Genomic DNA, 16,886 nt, shown 5'->3' with positions numbered 1-16,886 from the left:
CTAACTATGTCTCTGCATAATTTGGTAAGTTTGAAATTTAAATTTACTCATATGGCGTTTTGTTTCTCGTTTATGTTCGACTGATTAAGCAGAAAATCGATTTAAAATAATGATTTCCTTGAAAATAAAAACCCCTTATTTAAAATAAAGAAGAAACAAACAAACAAATAAACAAACAAATCACGAGAAAAAAAACCAGCACACAAAACAAAGAAGGAAACGAGAAGTAAAAAGGCCACTCACACAAGATAATTCCCGCAAGATGTTTAAGCTGCACAATAACCTGGACACGCCATAAAATCATAAACTAACCTGCGTTAAAGCATCTTTCTCTATTAACTTGATTTTATAAGCTTGTTCATAGTCCATAACGTACGATGTCTCTTCTTTCTTGATCGTCTGGTGGGCGATAAACACGAAGGAAATTACAACAGCGTAAATATAACACTGAAGGAAAGAACGATGCAGATTCGTTCGGGGAGGGGAGATCAGGAGGGGAAGGGGGAAAGGGGATATATGGGGATTATGGGGGATCGGAGGGAAGTGGAGAGATATACGGGTTTTTATCACCAGATCCTCGATTTGGACTAAAAGACCTTTGAAAATTATTCCAATGTTCTTTGGGTATGACTCAAATCCATTTCCTCTTCCAGAAGTAGTAATTTCCAAGATGTTCCTGTAGATGAGTCAGGATAGCTATAGGAAAGGGAGGGTTTGGTCAAAAATGGAGCATAACGGTACAAAATCAACTGTTTTTTTTCCTTTCGTTCATCTACCTTGTACCTCTGTGGGAGTCTCTTTCTTCGAGAAAAACTGTTTGAAACAAATGCCATAATATTGCATGGAATATCCTTCACATAAATAGCACACGCACATCAACAATTGTGGTTTTTTCAGCACGGTAAACTATTGCCTTTTTTCTCTTTCTCGGAATTGAGCAATGTCATTCTTCCCCTGAAATAAATTTAAACTCCAATTCTCGGCGAAGGAAAAGGAACAATTTTCGGAAACGCAAATTTAGCCAGTACTCGTAAATTTAATTGTTATGATATTATAGGAATTATATAAGTACTACAGTTCCTAAACGAGCCCCAGGACCCCCCCCCCCTTTTTTTATTTCAAAATTTCACCTCTTTCTTTACTTCAAAAAACTTTCCTCTTTTTTATTTTCAAATTTTCGCTCCTATAAGATAAACAAACAAAAACTAAAGTTTCACAAAAAATCTCAGAGCAGGTTTCAGAGGAATGAAATCAGGGACCGGCCATTATTTATCGCCTGAGGGGGAGGAGGGGTCAGAGAATCTTGACTGTCATAATTACAATTATCTGATCCCCGGTAATCCTTTGTAACATTCTTATGACCCCCGCCCCCCAAAAAAAAAATCAATGAAAAATAATTGGCAGGCAGTCATTTGCTATAGTTCTCCCCCTTTATACTCAGTCGGCGACGACTAGTTCCCTCTATGTTCTCCATACAAACCTAATGATCGCCCATAATCCTCCACCCCCTCCCCCTTCAGTCTATAACTAATGACTCTGGTTCCTGAATAAGAGATCTAAAAAAGTATGGTTTAACATCTTGCTAGGAGTTAAGAAAACTGGTATGGTCCATAAATGATATGAAAAATGCAGACAGCCGTATTTATTGTATTTCAGTCCTTTGAATTCTAAATGAAAGCTTCTGACTCAGTGTTAGAAAGCTAAAACAGTTCCCTTGCCAAAGCAGGGCCGCCGTACAAGGAAAAATAGTAGGAAATTGAACATGGGGGTAAGAGTTCCATAGAACCCCATACATTAATTATGCATAGAGTGTTGCAAAGAAACCTTTATATTTAGTCTTTATGAAATGGAATGCATAATTAATGACGGGGTTATATGGAACTCTTCCGAACATGGGTTTATAAAAGTGTGAGAAGACAGCAAAGTGCGATTGTTAAAGTAAATTAGATCATAATCCTTGTTCAGGGATCGATCATTATTTATCAAAAGGGAAGGGGTTCGGAGTATTTTGGTTGTGTCACTTTAAAACAATTTCTCTCCCCTCCTCCCCACGCCTTTTTTTATTCTAACGATACCCCCACTAGTGGGCGGTCAATTTCCAGTATTTTTTTTAATTCTATATTGAAGTTTTTGATGCTCTATTATAAGGCTAAAGCAGTTCCTTTGCCAATGCGCAGCTGCCGTACAAGGGAAAAGAGGAGAAAATTAAACCTAGGCTCAAAGTGCGAGAAGATGGCAAGGTGCGATTATTAGAGTAAATAATGTTAGATAACTAATGAGTGGTCCCTTAGAAACTGAAGTTTTAAAGGTTTGCTGATATCATTCGCTGAGGAATAACGTTTTCATGTGCGGGAGATCGATATTTTTCCCGACAAAGCTGATGCATGAAAGGGTTCAGTTATGGAATCTTTGTGGTGATTAGGTGTCGCTAGATTACCATTATTTTCAAATTGCCCTAATTAGTATTGAATTTCCTTTCGGACAAAAACTTGTGCATGCGAAACGTAGTGAATTAGACTTATGAAATATTGCAGCTTTCAATTTCATTCAGTGTTCACATAAATTATACCCGTGACAAGTTTCCGCACACTGTCTGTTTCACCGATAAATTAGAAGAAATGAATCATAGACGAGACAGGCCCATCGATGCATTATATCTTTTAATATTTAGCCGAGGCTCCAGTGAAGGGCTCTAAATTTTTGGTAACAGAATTATTGAGTGTAGGAGAATGAAACTAGATAACTTACTTGAGCTCTTGAAAGACATGACCTTCTGTTACTTCACGTCCTACTCAGTTGGTATGTGGTTGCTGTCCGGTCGCCAGCTGTCCGGCTTTAGAATTACCTGACACATGTTATGAAACTATTTGTCGTACCAAAAAGTCGTAATTTTAAGCCAAATAGGTAATCGAAGCTCGGAGCTCTATGTTCGAGGTTCCTGGCAGAACAAAGACAATTATTACTTCATCGAGTGAAAACATATTTGCAATGCAAATCAATCATTCCGTCACCTCACTGTTTGTCATCTAAATGACATTGCGACAAGAGTAGGTGTTATTTTTGCTAATGATACTTTTTGCTGCAGTGAACTGTAGTTGTGTCTAGGAAGAGTTACTCATATGTTATAGGGAAAAAGACAAAATGACAGGATTCAAAAAGGAAGGCAAAAATGAGAGTAAAGACAAAGATGACTTCTTGAAAAACTTTTGAGTAAGAGAGTAGAAATCTGAAGACCTTTTTCCAAAAGCAAGAAAACCAGAAATGCGATAAGTGCAATGTTCACCTGAAAAAAAAGCGCCCAGAATCTAACTCAAACTTAGTGTTGACTGGCATAATATCTTGTTGAGCATGATGTGAATTTCACAAGACACGGTTTTAATATGATTAATAGCACCAGCACTCCACTTAATTTCAGACTTTCCAGTAAACAAAGGAACTTAAACAAAGAAAAAATTAAAAAAATAATAATAATGTTCCACTTTTACTAGCGCAATCTGTAAGGATCTATACCCTCAAACAAAGGGAAAGGAATACTGTTCGTTACGAAGGAGCTGTTAGCTAAAGAACGGCTGCGAAGGAGAAGTGGCATTTTCAGGCCAGTGGAGGCAAACACCAGACATGCGCGCAGGAGGATGCTGCGAACCACACGCGACAATCGTCTTTCGAGCTCTAACCGACCTCCCATAGTGCCAGGCTCTGTTCACCTCAAACAAAAGCAGATTTGCTTTGTAGAGCATTACACAAATTCTCAAACCATTATCTTGGTTGATTGGGCATCGAATATAACAAAGAGCTTTTTTGATGCTTATGGAAACAAGGGCTTTTTAGGTTGGCAAGTAGTGGCGTAGCGAGGATTTCACACATTCGAATTCTGTGCTCCTTACGTAAACTGGCCCACACTGGTGCTTCATTTTGTATGAAATATAAATATAGAGGCAAGACCGATACAACGTAGATAAGTAAATTTTAAGACGGAGCACTATATTTCGGCTGGCCAAACCAGCCTTCTTCATGTGGAGTGGGAATTAACAGAGAATTGAGGTGATGCTTCATAGATAGCTGTATGATGTAACAGCGGAAATATGTAAAACTAATTTGATTGACAATGAGATAACAATAAAAATAGAAATAGTTAGCAAAAATAGAAATGAAGTAAGGTAAATTGGATAAATAACTAGAAACTAATACATTTCTTCGCGAGCGTTAAGGCCATCTGGATAAATAGTGTTGCCTCTTGAAATTAAAATAGCTTCCCTGGCCTTTCGTATCGAGTCTCTCTTGGAAAACACTTTTTCGATGGCGATTAGCTCCATGTCGTGAGCAAAGTGGTTAGGAGAGGAAATGAAGTGTTCTGCCGCTGTAGTAGGTTTAGATTTAGAGTTAGGTTTATCAATGGTACGGCGGTGTTATTAAAACGGTCTTTTAAACGTCGTTTAGTTTCTCCTATGTATTGTAAGTTACAGCGGTTACACTGAATTAAGTAGATAAGATTTTTAGTGTCACAGGTCCAGTGAGATTTAATGGGACGTGTTTCGCCGGTAGAAAAAAGGGTATAGTTAGTAAGACCGTCAGAGATGTAGGGGCAAGTAGCGCAGTTTCTACCACAACGGAAAGAGCTGGGGGGGAGTTGAGGATGGAATTAGAGGGGAGTTTGGCTGTTACTAATGTGTCGCGAAGGTTGGGGGAGCGTCTGAAGGCGAGAACTGGCAGCTGAGGGAAAGCTTTTTTGCAGCGGTTAGAAGACTGCAGTAGATGCCAGTGTTTTTTGATGATGTTGGAGATGCGAGGAAGCGACGGATTAAAAGTAGTTATAAATGGAATACGGTTAGGTTTTTTTACGTCTTTAGTTTGTAAGGTGAGTGTGCGGGAGATGTCAGCGGCGCGTTGTATTTGTTTGGTGACGAATTTATTGCTTTAACCTCGTTTGAGAAGGTATGAGGTAAGTTGAGCGGCGCGAGTCTCAAAAGCTTTATCTGTAGAACAGATACGTCGTAGGCGGAGTGCTAGACTGAACGGAATGGCTTTTTTGGTATGTAATGGATGGCAAGAAGAGTGCAATAGATACATATGTTTGTCTGTGGGTTTGGTGTAGAGGTCAGTGGAGATATTACCGTCGGTGGTTAAAGAGACACTTACGTCAAGGAAAGCCACATTAGTGGAAAAGTGTGAGCTGGTGAATTTGATGGTGGGGTGGATATTGTTAAGATTATCGACGAAAATTTTTAGGTTATCTAAACCTTCGGTCCAGACCATAAAGATATCGTCGAAGTATCTAAACCAAGTGTGGGGTTTACATGGGGCATTTTTCAAAGCGTTAGGTTCGAAAAGACCAAGAAAGAAAGGTTAGCGAAAGAAGGGCCATTTTGGTACCCATGGCTGTGCCGTGAACTTGGAGGTAATGAGCATCATTAAAAGTAAAATTGTTCATGGTAAGAACCATACGAATGAGGTCACAAAGTGTGACGGTAGGAATAGGGGTATTGGAGGAGGTACACAGAAAATGGTCACAAGCATTAATACCTTCGTTATGTGGGATATTGGTGTAGAGGGATGAAACATCAAGTGTAACTAGTAAAGAATTAGGGGGAAAATTACCAATGTAAAACAGTTTGTTGAGGAAGTCATTGGTGTCTTTGATATAAGATGGTAGTTTGTGAACGAGTGGTTGGAGGTAGTGGTCAACAAACTGGGATATCCGTGCAGTGGGGTGGCTATTGGATGAGACAATAGGGCGTCCTGGATTACCGGGTTTGTGTATTTTGGGTAAGATGTAAAATCGTCCTTGTCTTACGTCAGTCTGCAAGAGGTATTGTTTTGTTGTTTCGTTGATGAGTTGGTCGTTATGCATCCTGTTAACATAAAAGGTAACACGTTTTTGTATATCAGCAGTGATGTCGTTTGTCAAGCGTTTAGACAATATAGTGTCAGAATGTTGTCTGTTGCATTCATAGATGTACCAGATTGTGTCCATAACAACAATACCAGAACCTTTGTCGGCGGGTTTTATAATTATGTCTTTACGTTCCTTAAGTGAGCGTATGGCTTATCGTTCTGTAGGAGTGAGATTGTCCCGGATTCTTTTAGGTTTGTGTATCAACAAGCTCGTGTTCACACCGCGAAAATGACTGATAAATGGAGTATGATTAGAGCCATGCGGATTCGGTGCATTCGCGCGGTTTTTGCCAAACGGAACCATAGGTTTTATCTATTGTTCTAACAACCAATCTTTTCAACGACCAAAACACAACACCATCGACTACAGAAGTGCCATTACTTAACTCCTTTAATATTTAGCCTACTTAGTTAAAGATTACAATACGTACAGCACGTCAAAAGTTACTATGGTTGTGATGATTTAAACTATGAACAATTTTCAAATTTTAAAGAATTACTTCGATGTCAAAACTAGAAATTAAACTTAATAGGTTCTAGAGGAACCATACTCCGAGAAAAGTCCAACGTTCATTAAAATAAAGTCACAGACGATATTTTAAAATCCTGACAGCCAGTGACAGGGTCTAATTGTATATTACATAGACAAAGTTGAATAACATCTGCGCATGTCACATAGACACCTATAAATCCATAGCAACAGTATGTATTTAACAATTATTCCACCCGCGCTTGTTAGATGAGATGATAGATAGCCAATGAGGCGCGTAGTGCCGAGTTAGCTATAATCATCTCATATCCAACAAGCGCGAGTGGAATAATTATTTTTTTATTAAAAACACCCCCACGATATTAGACAAATCTTGTCTTCTCTTCTTTTGAGCTCCCTTTTAATTTTAAGCCGACGCGTACGCTTATCATATTTGTAGATTATGGTATATTGGCTCATATATCATAATGGTTAAGTCCATAAAAAGTCTTGAATTGCATTATTCAACGATCCGGTTTTTAATAATAATTGATGTGGCGCAATTTTTAAAAAAAATTGAAAGGATTAATCCTTGATACTTCAAAACCACTTCTTTTAAAGCAAAATATGATAAAACTATCGCTGGGGACCGCCCAGCTGACGTGTCGAGATCAACGTAGCCGAACTTACTCCAAATGCATTTTGACGATCGAACTTCGATGATAGACCGGTTAATATCAGCAAGGGAGAAACTATGGTGTGCAAACGATATTTTGTGCCCGTTTTGAGAGACATTTGAGGTAAAAGTTTAAAGCGTAATTTCTCTACTAGCGTCGTGATGTAGGAGGAAAACCACAGCGCGTTTCAATTTTTTAAATATTCTGCCATTTTTAGTCTAACGTTGCTATGGTTTCAAGAGTGAGCCTCAAAAGTTCTTGAGATTTGAATGGGTTTTTTTAGCTCTGCCTTTTACAGATCGGTTGCGGCACGTGTCAAACGCAACTGACTGCACTCTAATTGGCTCTTTAACTTGTAATGTTGATCGCTAGAAGTCTGGCTTACAGGGAAATTGTCTGTGGTTTCTTAAATTTTCTACATTACAATGCACCACAATTAGATGTTGCTTGACTTAATCTGTATAAGTATGCTGTAAACTGAAGTCTTGATATCTTTGTTTGAACTCTCAATTCCGATTTGATCTTCGCTGATCTACGAGTAACGAGCCTAACGCTTTAAAGAATTACGAATTTATGATTATTGAACTTTATGTGTTACCAATATTCAGTTCTGCTGTACGTAGCTGAGCAAGTGCATTCTGAACAAATCTCATTTCATTATCTTCAGGGCCAAAGTTCTTGACATCAATCGACAATGCACGACCGTAACACCCTTTTGCTTCTTGGCTGAGACCGAGATAATTGTGCAGAGCGCCCAGGCTTTTGTAAGTATCTGCCACCTTGACGTGTTCCGGAGCAAATATTTTAAGGCGAATATCCAGTGCTCGCTCGTGACAGTCTTTTGCTTGCTCTAGGTCACCCAGCTGCCGGTGGACAATGCCCAGGTTATTGTAAGACTCTGCGACATAAACATGCTCAGGTCCGAGCTTTTTCAGCCAAACATCCAGCGCTCGCTCGTGACAGTCTTTTTCCTGCTTTAGGTCACCCAGTTGCTCGTGGACACGGCCCAGGTTACTATAAGACGTTGCGACATAAACATGCTCAGGTCCGAGCTTTTTCAGCCGAACATCCAGGGCTCGCTCGTGAAAGTATTTTCCCTGCTTTAGGTCACCCAGCTGCTCGTGGACTAGGCCCAGGTTATTGTAACACGTTGCGACAGAAACATGCTCAGGTCCGAGCTTTTTCAGCTTAACATTCAGCGCTCGCTCGTGAAAGTCTTTTGCCTGCTTTAGGTCACCCAGCTGCTCGTGGACTAGGCCCAGGCTATTGTAAGACGTTGCGACATCAACATGCTCAGGTCCGAGCTTTTTCAGCCGAACATCCAGCACTCGCTCGTGACAGTCTTTTGCTTGCTTTAGGTCATCCAGCTGCCGGTGGACAGTGCCCAGGTTATTGTAAGACGTTGCGACATCAACATGCTCAGGTCCGAGCTTTTTCAGCTTAACATTCAGCGCTCGCTCGTGAAAGTCTTTTGCCTGCTTTAGGTCACCCAGCTGCTCGTGGACTAGGCCCAGGTTATTGTAAGACGTTGCGACATAAACATGCTCAGGTCCGAGCTTTTTCAGCCAAACATCCAGCGCTCGCTCGTGACAGTCTTTTGCCTGCTTTAGGTCACCCAGCTGCTCGTGGACTAGGCCCAGGTTATTGTAAGACGTTGCGACATCAACATGCTCAGGACCGAGCTTTTTCAGCCGAACATCCAGGGCTCGCTTCTGAAAGTCTTTTGCCTGCTTTAGGTCACCCAGTTGCTCGTGGACACGGCCCAGGTTATTGTAAGACGTTGCGACATCAACATGCTCAGGTCCGAGCTTTTTCAGCCGTACATCCAGCGCTCGCTCGTGACAGTCTTTTGCCTGCTTTAGGTCACCCACCTGTCGGTGGACAGTGCCCAGGTTATTGTAAGACGTTGCGACATAAACATGCTCAGGTCCGAGCTTTTTCAGCCAAACATCCAGCGCTCGCTCGTGACAGTCTTTTGCCTGCTTTAGGTCACCCAGTTGCTTGTGGACTAGGCCCAGGTTATTGTAAGACGTTGCGACATCAACATGCTCAGGTCAGAGCTTTTTCAGCCGAACATCCAGGGCTCGCTTGTGAAAATCTTTTGCCTGCTTTAGGTCACCCAGTTGCTCGTGGACAAGGCCCAGGTTATTGTAAGACGTTGCGACATAAACATGCTCAGGTCCGAGCTTTTTCAGCCAAACATCCAGCGCTTGCTCGTGACAGTCTTTCGCCTGCTTTAGGTCACCCAGCTGCTTGTGGACTAGGCCCAGGTTATTGTAAGACGTTGCGACATCAACATGCTCAGGTCCGAGCTTTTTCAGCCGAACATCCAGGGCTCGCTTGTGAAAGTCTTTTGCCTGCTTTAGGTCACCCAGTTGCTCGTGGACACGGCCCAGGTTATTGTAACACGTTGCGACATAAACATGCTCAGGTCCGAGCTTTTTCAGCCAAACATCCAGCGCTCGCGCGTGACAGTCTTTTGCCTGCTTTAGGTCACCCAGCTGCTCGTGGACTAGGCCCAGGTTATTGTAAGATGTTGCGACATCAACATGCTCAGGTCCGAGCTTTTTCAGCCGAACATCCAGGGCTCGCTTCTGAAAGTCTTTTGCCTGCTTTAGGTCACCCAGTTGCTCGTGGACACGGCCCAGGTTATTGTAAGACGTTGCGACATCAACATGCTCAGGTCCGAGCTTTTTCAGCCGTACATCCAGCGCTCGCTCGTGACAGTCTTTTGCCTGCTTTAGGTCACCCAGTTGCTCGTGGACACGGCCCAGGTTATTGTAAGACGTTGCGACATCAACATGCTCAGGTCCGAGCTTTTTCAGCCGTACATCCAGCGCTCGCTCGTGACAGTCTTTTGCCTGCTTTAGGTCACCCACCTGTCGGTGGACAGTGCCCAGGTTATTGTAAGACGTTGCGACATAAACATGCTCAGGTCCGAGCTTTTTCAGCCAAACATCCAGCGCTCGCTCGTGACAGTCTTTTGCCTGCTTTAGGTCACCCAGCTGCTTGTGGACTAGGCCCAGGCTATTGTAAGACGTTGCGACATCAACATGCTCAGGTCCGAGCTTTTTCAGCCGAACATCCAGGGCTCGCTTCTGAAAGTCTTTTGCCTGCTTTAGGTCACCCAGTTGCTCGTGGACACGGCCCAGGCTATTGTAAGACGTTGCGACATCAACATGCTCAGGTCCGAGCTTTTTCAGCAGAACATCCAGCGCTCGCTCGTGACAGTCTTTTGCCTGCTTTAGGTCACCCAGCTGCCGGTGGACAGTGCCCAGGTTATTGTAAGACGTTGCAACATAAACATGCTCAGGTCCGAGCTTTCTCAGCCAAACATCCAGCGCTCGCTCGTGACAGTCTTTTGCCTGCTTTAGGTCACTCAGTTGCCCGTGGACTTGGCCCAGGTTATTGTAACACCCTGCGACATCAACATGCTCAGGTCCGAGCTTTTTCAGCCGAACATCCAGGGCTCGCTTGTGAAAGTCTTTTGCCTGCTTTAGGTCACCCAGTTGCTCGTGGACACGGCCCAGGTTATTGTAAGACGTTGCGACATCAACATGCTCAGGTCCGAGCTTTTTCAGCCGAACATCCAGCGCTCGCTCGTGACAGTCTTTTGCCTGCTTTAGGTCACCCACCTGTCGGTGGACAGTGCCCAGGTTATTGTAAGACGTTGCGACATAAACATGCTCAGGTCCGAGCTTTTTCAGCCAAACATCCAGCGCTCGCTCGTGACAGTCTTTTGCCTGCTTTAGGTCACCCAGTTGCTGGTGGACAAGGCCCAGGTAAGCATGAGACGTTGCGACATCAACATGCTTTGGTCCGAGCTTTTTCAGCCGAGTATTTAGGGCTCGCTCGTGAAAGTCTTTTGCCTGCTTTAGGTCACCCAGTTGCTCGTGGACACGGCCCAGCCTATTATAAATATCTGTTTTTTGTAATTCATTACTTGGGTTTCTTAACTCGGCGATATATAGGACTGCTCTAAAGTAGCTTCTTGCAGCTGGATATTGAGAGTGGTCGCTGCACATACTTCCGAGAGTTCTAAAGACGTTAGAGTAGTCCTGCAAAGTCGATCCACCAATTTGAGCGACTTGCGATATTCCTTCTTTAGAAAAGAAGGGGTTGGCGTCTGTAATCACTTTTGCCAAATGAGGGACAATTTTCGTGCCAATGACTAGAGAATCTTGATCCTTAAATCTGGAGAGGGATAAAGCAGCTCCCAGTATGGATTTGATTTTCTCATCCTTTCTACATTTCTTTGTTACTGAATTAGCAACGTAATGGACGACTCCATGCACTCGAATGTACACACCGCTCTCCTCTTCGTCAAACAATAACAATGGGCATCGCTTTATCTTTACGCCAATTGCATCTTTATCTTCATATTCCTTTTCCATTTCCATAATGTACTCGACAGCAATATCTTTTAATATTGGTTGTGGCGCACAAAGAGAGAGAAAAGTGAACAAGTGCTTTATAACTCTGTCGGAACTAATTTCCTTTTCCAAGGCGAGTGTTATTGCTGTGGTCATTGTTTTTGGGTAACTTGGGTTTGTCTCGGCTAGAATGTTCTCAGTTGTGCGTCGCTGTCCTTTTTCAAGTTTTTTTAGATAGTCCGTCCAGCCGAAGTTTGGAGCTATTTTACCTTCCCGAACTTGTCTTACATAGACGGCGGCGCCGGCCAAAGCAAGTGGCAGGTAGTCCAGATACCGTGCAATTTCTTTTTCCATCTTATCATCAGTGACACCAGAAAGGAGCCTTAACAAAGAGCTGGCATCGTCAGGAAGCATCCCTTCACTTACTGATATTTGCTGAATGGAAGAACTTGTCAAAGGAATAGACGCGGTGTCTTGCGTTGTTATCAATAACTGGCCCCTCATCCATTGCTGGTTTGCTAAATCTGTCAAATAAGTATATACCTGGGACAGATTAGTGACATTGTCAACTACTAGTAACCACGAAGTGTAAAGCCCAATTTTTGCGCTTATCAGGGTCTTGAGACTTGCAATTTTCTTTTCTGTGTTCAGATCTTTGGAATTATAAGTGTCTGTAACTGAGTAATCCGGACATTTACAGTTTCGAGCGAAAGAGACATACGATTCCAAAAGTGTCTCTGAATTTTCTGCATTAAGCGTCATAACAAATGAAATCTCGGAGGGAGTTTCTTTGCTTTCGTCGAAAAATTGCTTGGCTACTAGTCGAGCCAGCTGAGATTTTCCACTACCAGGGTTTCCTGATAAGTACAAGGTGGTTAAGCTGTGATTGTTGGAGCTTTTGAGTGCTTTGAGATGTTGTATGATTTTACCAACATCAGATTCGCGAGGGGAGACGTCATGTGCAGGTTCAGGGGGGAGAATGCAAAATAGGGGGAATTTGGTTTGCAGCTGTTCTTCAAGCGTCTGCCGCTGATTCTCTGTTTTTTCAAGTTCCTTGTCTTTTTCTTCAAGTCTTGTTTCTTTTTCAACAAGTTCTTTTTTTTGTTCTTGAATTTTTGTCTCTTTATTTTGAAGCTCCCGTTGAAGGTCGTTAACTTTCTTCAGAACATTTCTCAACTCTTCCGTTGGGAAACTTGTCTGTTTTTGGACTTCAAGGATTTGTTGAATGGAAAGACCGAGCGACAGAAATGCAGTAGTTACCTTTGAAATCGCGATTTGAAAATCTTTGCTGGAAAGGTGGCCTCGTGGCATGTGCGCAAATTCTTCATTGCGAAAATTTCTGAGAACATCCACATTAGACCGAACAGCTGGATGGAGACTGCAGATGGAATCGGACCTAAGAATGGCATAAAACAGCATGGTACAATCCCATTCCGCTCTGTCACCATTGGTCATAGTTGTCAAGAGACGGGCGTTTCTACTTCTGTTTCGTGGGGACTCACCGTTCCAAAAGTCCATTCCATGTTTCGGCTGGTCCTTCCACTCTCCCAGAGTTACCTTGTAGCGATTGTCCCATTCTTGTTTGAAGATTGTTCGAAGGCCTTCAGCTAGTACATCAGTGACAATGTAACAGATCCTGTAGTAATTCAATTGCTCTGCAGTATATTCCATTGGAGCGGCCATATTCAATCAGACCCTTTGAAAAGCAATCTCTCCATTAGTTAAGTCAGTTAATTGTAACAGTTTGTTTATCTTTTCTACTGAAGGACTAAGAACTTTTAAACTTGTCGAAACATTTACTACGATTATAAGTTGAGTGAGACACGGACAAAGTTTGGGGACGGGGATTTGACAGTAAAGTTGTGTGGGGCAAATTTCTTCGTTTGGTAACCAAATCTCAAGAGCTGTGCGTCGCCAACTGTCAAACTTGGAAGAGAGTCTCAATGGGGTTAACTGTCAACCGTCAAATGGCCACAATATTAACCGTCAACCGTCAAAAATTCAATATTTTTATCGTCAACCGTCAGATAAGCAAGCCAATGTTAGCCGTTAAATATCTTAGATATCCTTTATTAAGAACTAAACGATTGCCTTAATTGAGCTAAATTTATGTTGTTTATAGATAAAAGTTTTGATATATCACAAAAATACATTTATGCAAGTCTTTTCACTCCTGGTCAGCGACCGAAGTCTTTTTCACTCTTTTTCAAGTCTTCTTTTTCAAGTCTTTTTCACTCCTGGTCAGCGACCGAACTGACTTCCGGTGTCGTAAAACAATAGGTGTTACAAATTAACAGTTCTTTACAAACACTTCATTATGAAAAATTACGGCCAATTATGCGCGTTTAGTTCGTTTTATAAACGGCATCCCAAAAAATTAACCGTCAACCGTTAAAATGGTTTATTTTTAAACGTCAGCCGTTAACGTGAAGCCCCCCTCCCCCGCCCCACTGAGACTCTCTTGGAAGGTCGGCAAAAGAAGTCAAACGACATTTCAAAAACAACAAAAACAAAGACAAGATTTTAACCTCAAAACTTGCTTGCCAAACTTTCGTCGCTTCTCACTCAACTGAAAATGGTAGTATGCATTTGTTAACTGGTAAGTTTGTGCTCACCCTTTATACTCTATCACCTCCGACGGAGTATAAAAGGGGGGAGGGGAGGGAAGGGGGACTGTAGAAAATTCACCACCAAGGCTTTATTGGGGGATAAAGTAAATTGTAATTTGATACGATATGATCATTTTCACAATCCCACACAGATCAAAGGTTTCCTCCGACCCATCGTGAAAAGAAGAACGCTTTGCAAACACAATTTTAAAGAGAATTTAAGAAGCCCTTCTGGCTCTGCATCTCGCACAACAACAACAAAGATCGAGGCCGCGCGAAACAACATGCCCCTTAGCGACCTGATGCTGGCTCGGCCAATCCCAGTGTTCATTTAGACGCAGTATTAGCTTAGTAATTACTGGAAACTCATTACGACTGATTCATTTAATGCATCAGCATTCTTCAATTGACGTCAATCCAATACGATTCTCATTTCCTAGAATGTTCAAATTCAAATTTGAAAAAAATCCAAACAAAAGTTTAAAATATTCTAAGGTAAAAAAAAGCTTTTAAGATAAATTGAAGTCGTCACATAAAACACAATGGTTCATCGTTCGTTTCTTCCGTTTCCGCAACAGTGATTATAGCGACACCGTGATCATTAATATCTAATTTGCGAAATTGTCTTGAAAAACAGTAAATAATAACCGATACTGGCGAGAAACCTTTCTCTCACAAAAAGATAACGTCACATTTTAAGGTCATGTTTAGACGCCAAATATATACCTAGACTTTCACTCAACAAAACGAGCACTGTGATTGGTTGATTCTTGGTCAAAGTGCCTCTGACCAAACACAAATGTTTCCCGACCGAGATACAAATGCACAGTTGTTACTCGCGCGCCGAATACAACAGCATGTTTTTGTCATATGATTTTATAAGGGAAAGTCTAAATATGTAACAAAGCACTTAATGTATCGTCTCTTGGAAAACTAGTTAGTTCTGTTTTCCCTCGAGTCTTGATGTTTTCCGAGATGAAGTCGAGGGAAACATCAGGACTCTCTGGGAAACAAAGCTAATTGTTTCCCTCGGGACAATACATTAAGTGTATAATGTAGACCTGTTTATACTGGCGCCGATATTAAGTAGTGTCCCAAAGCAGTTCTCTCAACGATACCAGGAAAACTGCTTTCTAAATCCTTAAAAGAATTGCTTTTGCTTCAGCACAAAAGCCTTTCCATTAGAGTCCAAATCAGTCGTTCGAGAGTCGTGAAAAGTTTAGTGAAAAAGAGGCCTGGGGCGAATTTTCAGTACAGCATAAGAACTATTGAAGAAGCTGTTCTTAACCGTGTAGACATCAGTTAATCCTTTCATTCCGAAAATCTCATTAGCAGGGAGAATTTGTCATTGAATCAACTAATAGTCCCCTAAATAACCGTAACGTGTCTGCCTGATAGCGTATTGATATTGTAGGGAAGAATTCTGTCTTTGTCACTCATGGGAGTTAAATGGTTAAAAAGCCCTTCACTCTAATTGACAAGCACAGAAACAGAAAAATTTTACCTTAAATATCCACTAGAAGTGAAACCGCGAAATCCAACCAGGTGATCAGCATATAACACAGCTGAAATAAAAAGTCAGCGAGGTTGAACGCTTGAAAAGAAATTCCTAGAAAGAAATGACCCAGGGTTTTAAATTTCGAGTTACGATTTCTTACTTTAAAAATGTTATGAGTTGTAAACATTGCACACGAGTAACAGATTGTAGCGAATTACCAGCGGTCGGGAATTGCAAGGGGTCGGGCATTAAGCATTGAGTATCGAGTCGTTCATCCAATTTTAAACTTTTAACTGTCTCATTGACACTTGTATAAAGCACTGAACGCTGCATAACTTTAACAGTGCAAGATAGCTCTATATTTTTACCAATCAAACCACCTGAATGACCATTTGACTCAATGATGTCACAGTATTGATATCGGAGAAAAACGTCAATTTCTTACACGGTATCGTATCCATTCGGAAAATTTGTATCGGCCCATCCTTAGCGCCGTGTATTGAAGGAAAACGACGAAGACACAAAGCAAGCTCATGGAGTGATATTGTGGCACGACTGACAAATTAAGCAACATTTTAAAAATTATGAGAGGCCAAGAAAATATTTTCTAGGTGGAAGTGATTTCGAAGACCAACCTTCTTATAAAAATAGCTAGTATGCAGAAATAGGGAACATTCTTGCTTGGGTTGGTATTTAAGGACGTGATAATTTAAGAATATTTAGGATTACTTATGGAGGAGAGACACAGAGAACGCAGCAAATAAATCAGCAAAATTAATTAACTTAGGGATCATGAAACCATAAAATTCGTAGATGTGTTGGCCATATCATATGTGTTGGCCATATCATTCCGAAGCGGCTAAATCAGCGTTTAATTTTCCTTTGGGGTACTCCGGTGACAATTTACCTGTCGTGTGCAAACATGCGCTACCTACTCTTCCAAAATAGCTAAATTGTGATGCCAAAAATTTTTTTTCCGATTAGTCACGAACATTATCGTGTTGCTTCGGCCAAAGTCCCTCAACGCTACAAAGAACAAAAGGACTATTGTTTACTACTTAATGTGTGAAATTGAGCCGGAACAATAGACCATTTCTTGATACGTGGTTCTTCCGTGTTGCGCTTTCGTTTTCAAAGAGAGGCGCAGTCGGCTGTTAAGGCTTGCGACTATCAACACACAAATTCCTTCAAACAATTCTTAAAAATTTAACTCAAACGTTGAAGTTTTCTCACGCGTCATTCGTGTCCCTGAACTTAAGGAAAGAGTGTTTCATTACCACAAGTCTCACATGAAGACTTCATTCTTTCAAAGCATAGAAAACCTGTCGGGCTACTCAGTTTTTAAACCGTCACTTAACAAACCACGAT

General features: G+C 41.6%; 1 protein-coding gene across 1 annotated transcript; it reads right to left on the bottom strand.

The window, feature by feature from the left end:
- Positions 1-6,257: 6,257 nt before the first annotated feature.
- LOC148730085 (uncharacterized) lies at positions 6,258-13,597 on the bottom strand. The gene has a single exon (XM_088760138.1). It carries the CDS (start codon positions 13,092-13,094, stop codon positions 9,093-9,095), a length of 4,002 nt encoding a protein of 1,333 aa, XP_088616264.1. The 5' UTR covers positions 13,095-13,597; the 3' UTR covers positions 6,258-9,092.
- Positions 13,598-16,886: the final 3,289 nt, after the last annotated feature.

The sequence above is a fragment of the Stylophora pistillata genome, chromosome 5 (genome assembly GCF_964205215.1).
Source record: "Stylophora pistillata chromosome 5, jaStyPist1.2, whole genome shotgun sequence".
In the NCBI taxonomy this organism is placed as follows: domain Eukaryota; kingdom Metazoa; phylum Cnidaria; class Anthozoa; order Scleractinia; family Pocilloporidae; genus Stylophora; species Stylophora pistillata.
Note: the sequence above shows the minus strand (reverse complement) of the source record. Positions and strands in the feature narration are given on the sequence as shown.

Excerpts from the sequence above, each read along its gene's own strand:
- LOC148730085 (XM_088760138.1), bottom strand. The coding sequence starts at position 13,094 with ATGGCCGCTCCAATGGAATATACTGCAGAGCAATTGAATTACTACAGG.